This window comes from Gossypium hirsutum, chromosome A09, assembly GCF_007990345.1.
Source record: "Gossypium hirsutum isolate 1008001.06 chromosome A09, Gossypium_hirsutum_v2.1, whole genome shotgun sequence".
Lineage (NCBI taxonomy): Eukaryota > Viridiplantae > Streptophyta > Magnoliopsida > Malvales > Malvaceae > Gossypium > Gossypium hirsutum.
In genome coordinates, this window is record NC_053432.1 from 72,639,856 (window position 1) to 72,644,464 (window position 4,609).

General features: G+C 29.4%; 1 protein-coding gene across 1 annotated transcript; it reads left to right on the forward strand.

The window, feature by feature from the left end:
- The first annotated feature begins 304 nt into the window (after positions 1 to 304).
- On the forward strand, positions 305 to 1,269 carry LOC107889437 (NDR1/HIN1-like protein 1). Its single transcript, XM_016813852.2, has one exon. The coding sequence runs from the start codon at positions 373 to 375 to the stop codon at positions 1,000 to 1,002; it is 630 nt and encodes a 209-aa protein (XP_016669341.1). The 5' UTR covers positions 305 to 372; the 3' UTR covers positions 1,003 to 1,269.
- The last annotated feature ends 3,340 nt before the right edge of the window (positions 1,270 to 4,609 follow it).

Here is a 4,609-nt window from a genome sequence, read left to right on the forward strand (position 1 = left end):
AAAAATAAAATTACCCATCCCTAATAAATAATGTTTATTATTTTATAAAATAACTGATTTTTTTATAATTTTATACATGAATTGATAAATAAATATTAATCCAACACTTAAAAACTAATATATAAATGCATCGAGATGAATTCATAATATCTATACTATAAATGATTTATTTTTTTCCACCATGCAATAATAATAATAAACTCTCATTTTATATTATGTAGATGGTACCCTATATGTAATTATATATATCAACACAGGCAACATCTGTATCTCATTACACAAACCAAAGCAGAGAGGTCCCTCACTCTGTTTCAACCCCCCGCCCCCCCCCCCCCCTCCCTCCTTAATTTTCACTCACACTTTCTATCTACCATGTCGGCAAAGGAATGCGGCCACCATGGCAAAGGCCGCAATAAATTCCGCCGAAGACTCCTCTTCGGCATTCTGTTCTTCATCCTAATTGTTCTGATCACAATCCTTCTCATTTGGGCAATCCTTCGTCCCAGCAAGCCCAGATTCATTCTCCAGGACACCACCGTCTACGGTTTCAACGCCTCCGTCCCCAATTTCCTTACTTCCAGTTTCCAAGTCACCGTATCGTCTCGAAACCCCAATGACAGAATAGGAATATACTACGACAGGCTCGACCTCTACGCCACCTACAGGAACCAACAGATCACACCCCGGACTTCACTCCCTCCCACTTACCAGGGTCACAAGGATGTCAACGTTTGGTCGCCTTTCATAAACGGGAACATGATACCTATCTCCCCGGACTTTTCCACGTCTTTAAGTTCGGAACAGGCTTCCGGGTCGGTTTTTCTTACCATTAAGATTGATGGGCGGGTGAGATGGAAAGTTGGAGCTTTCGTGTCCGGGAGATACCATCTTTACGTTCGATGTCCGGCAATAATTACTTTTGGAAGCAAATTTAACGGTGTTATTGTCGCACAAAACGCTGTTAAGTTTCAGTTTGTGACTAGATGCAGCGTCAGTGTCTGAAGTTTGAACAGACTGAGGATTGAGGAAGAAGAAAGAACTAAGGACGTCAAGTACTATTTGTTTTTTTTTTCAATCTTAATATCTCGTCTATCCCTTCGTTTTTAGTTTTTTTTTTTTTTGTAAGGGAATTGTACACTTTGCTATACAATAAATGGAGAAAAAAATTGAAAGCAGAAATTGACAGTAAAAAAGTAGTAGAAATTTTTATTTTCTAAAACCAAAAGAAAAAACCCAAATGTGATTAATAAGAATCAAGCAGTTTGTGGAGGTTGTGCAGTCTTTTTCATTTAGAAGTGAATTGTTTTTCTTCTTTTCTAGTCGTGGATCTTCAAAGTTTTTTTTAAAAAAAAAAAAGAATAATTTCAACCTTAATTAGGGTGTCGTTTCTATTCATAAATCCATAATTTTAATTTGATATGATTGGATCCATGCACATGATTATACACCGGATGTATTTTTTACAAAAATTATTTTAAAATTTGGTTCGCTGTTTGAAAATAATTTCATTCAACAAAATGTTGAAAAGTAGTGATGAGTTTAGATGAGAAATAGGAAAAGGACATATAGAGGGCGGTGTTTAATTTCTTTTTAATTTTTAAATAAAATAATAAATATATTTTAACATATTTAAATTCACAAATAATAATAATAATAATAATATCAACATGAACCCTGATTTGTTGAATGTGTGAATCCAACGCATTTCCCTTTATACATTAACCCGAGTTGTTGGTAAATTTGGTGAGCTCCATTATTCACAAAAACTAATCAAAGCTTACCATATCCGTTTTCCATTAAGTATTTGGAAATTGTTTGAAATATTTACAAAGAACCAATATCGTAGGGTCCTAATCTCAAATGCAATTCAATCTTTTCTACTACCAAACCAAAAGTTCACTGGAAATTTGCTAAACATTACAAAAATAAACAAAAAGGCAAGAAAATAGTGATTGAATGTGGAGGTCAACATCAAACGGTTGTGCTGTCTGGCCTTAGAATTCACAAAGGTTGAATATTCTTCACTTGAATCGGGGTTACTACAAATTTAGCATTCATCCAAGAAAATAAAATAGTGCCTGCTTAGTTTTCGTAATATATCTCAATTTTTAACTGAATTTCCCCCCCCCCTTATTATTATTATTATTTCAAGTACTAATAATTACGTGTTTGGGAAATGGGTCTTTCCCCCATGTTACTGTAGTGGCGTCGCTTTCTATGGATGAAAAAATTATATAAAATAATATTTATAAAATTTTTATATAAAAATAAAAAAATTAAAACTGATGTTTTATAAAAAAAGATAAAACCACGTAGGATTATTTATACAACTCTACTCCGATGAAATCATATTTTCATTTAAGGATAAGAGTAGAATGAGAAAACGAAAGGGGTAAGCAAGCAGAGCATATGGAGGGGTTTGAATTGTTTAATGTGCCCAATATTTTTATGCAAGGAGAGGATAGTTTATTAAGGAATTTTAAGGTGAATAACATGCAGTTCATGCACCGCCATCTTTGCAGAGCTGGAACAACACTTGCTTTCACCAACACCTAACTACCGAATATTAGGATTATAAGTGTTTTTGTGTTCTGAGTTAGGTGAAGTTTGAATTTAAATAATTTATTTTTGGGTTTAATTTTGACGGGCTAAAATTGAATATGTTTTTAAATGGGTAATGTGTTTTCTTTTATAAAGTTAAAAACAATAGTGACAGTGAAATTAATTACTATAATTGTCAAATAAAAAATTTCACTTGTTTTTAACTGATTTTGGAGCTTAGGCGTGTTTTTGTATTATAACAAGTATGATTCTTCCGCTTTCGCTTGGAATTTTTTCATTAGAAATTATATATTAAATAATATTATAAACCATAATAATACAAATAAAAATATGAGTTAGTATCTAATATATTTGCAATGTTTTTTTTTATTATTTCGCAACTATCTTTAAAAAATTGCCATGCCTCTTTTTTTTTTAAGTACTTATTTTTTTTCTAATATTTTACTATACTCTTATACAATAATTGTCAACCCTTAACTCTTTATGGAGTCTAAAAACTTCACTAATAGTGTACTAAATATTTTCTCTAAAAATATTAATTAATGACTAAATCAATATATTTTTATTTTAAAAATTATAATTTTACTTTTATTAAACGAAATTTTACATCATTATAGTTTTCAAATGATTTAATAAATTTCATTCATTTTTTTATTACTGCTATTCAATATATATGTAGCGACGTAAAAAAAATTTAGTTTCGCTTGGTCGCTAATTGTGACGATTTATTAAACATTTGAAAACCAACTTTCGATTTTATTAACAAAGGGAGTCGCCACCGATCCTTTTTTATAGGTGTGATCGGATACCTAATAAATTTATTTTAAAACAAAAATAAGGCCGAATTTAGGTCTACGTGAAAGTCTAGAGAAAATTTGGGGTTCGGGAGTCAGTTACGCGCGAGGAAGGTATTAGCACCCTCGCGACGCCCAAAATTGGTATCTCATAAACATGTGTTGACTTGATTTTCAAAAATACGAGTTCAATATAATATTTATTCGTGATCCGACTGAAAAATGAGAATTTTTAGTTTTCGTTTTTTTAGAAAGGGTGTCCCGTTTTTTAACACAAGCCGACGAATTTCACCCAACATAGCGATGAAATCGATGACTTAATGTTAAAATCGGTACATTGCCTTATTCTTAAAATTAAAATGTGAAAAGTTTCTAAAATGATAGTAAAAAATGTAAGAATATTATTGTAAAAAATGCGAATAGTGATGTGAATAATATAAAATATTAAAATATCAAAATATTAGAATAATAATAATTAATATTGACAAATAAAAAAACAAAATAGAAATAAAAAGTGTACATAATATAAATATTAGAAATAACAATGATGTTTAAAAATAATACTATTAGTAATACTTCATAAATATGTACATATTATAACCCTTTTTAGAATAATAATTAAATATACGAAAATAATATTATATACACAAAAAGGTATATATACACTTATGGTGAAATATATGTACTAACATTAATAATAAGTATAATCGGAATAAAAATAAATACAATAATATATATTCAATATGGTATTAAAAATACGTATATGTATAATAGTATTTCGGAGTATGTACATGAGACAATATAAAGTATATACATGGAAATATACAAGAAGTATACAACTAATAACATTAAGAATATATATATAATATAAATATAATATATACAATATATACATATGATAAAAAACTCTTAATATGTACATGTATATCTACATACACATTAAGTAAAAGTACTAATGCTAACAATATTAATAATAAATATAATAATAGATATATATGCATATAATAGTAAGAAACGGAACATAAAGAAAATATATATATATAGCTAAATATAATATAATAATAACAATATATAAAAATAATAGTGATAACAATATTACATATATAACATGATTAATATTTAAAGCTAAATTAAATAACAAAATAATATGAAATCCAAGGTAAATACGAAAAATAAATGAAAAAGAAGAGAGAGGGAAGAGAGAAGGGAGGGGGGAAGGTAAATCCAGCCAGGGGCCGGTCACCGGCGCCGGT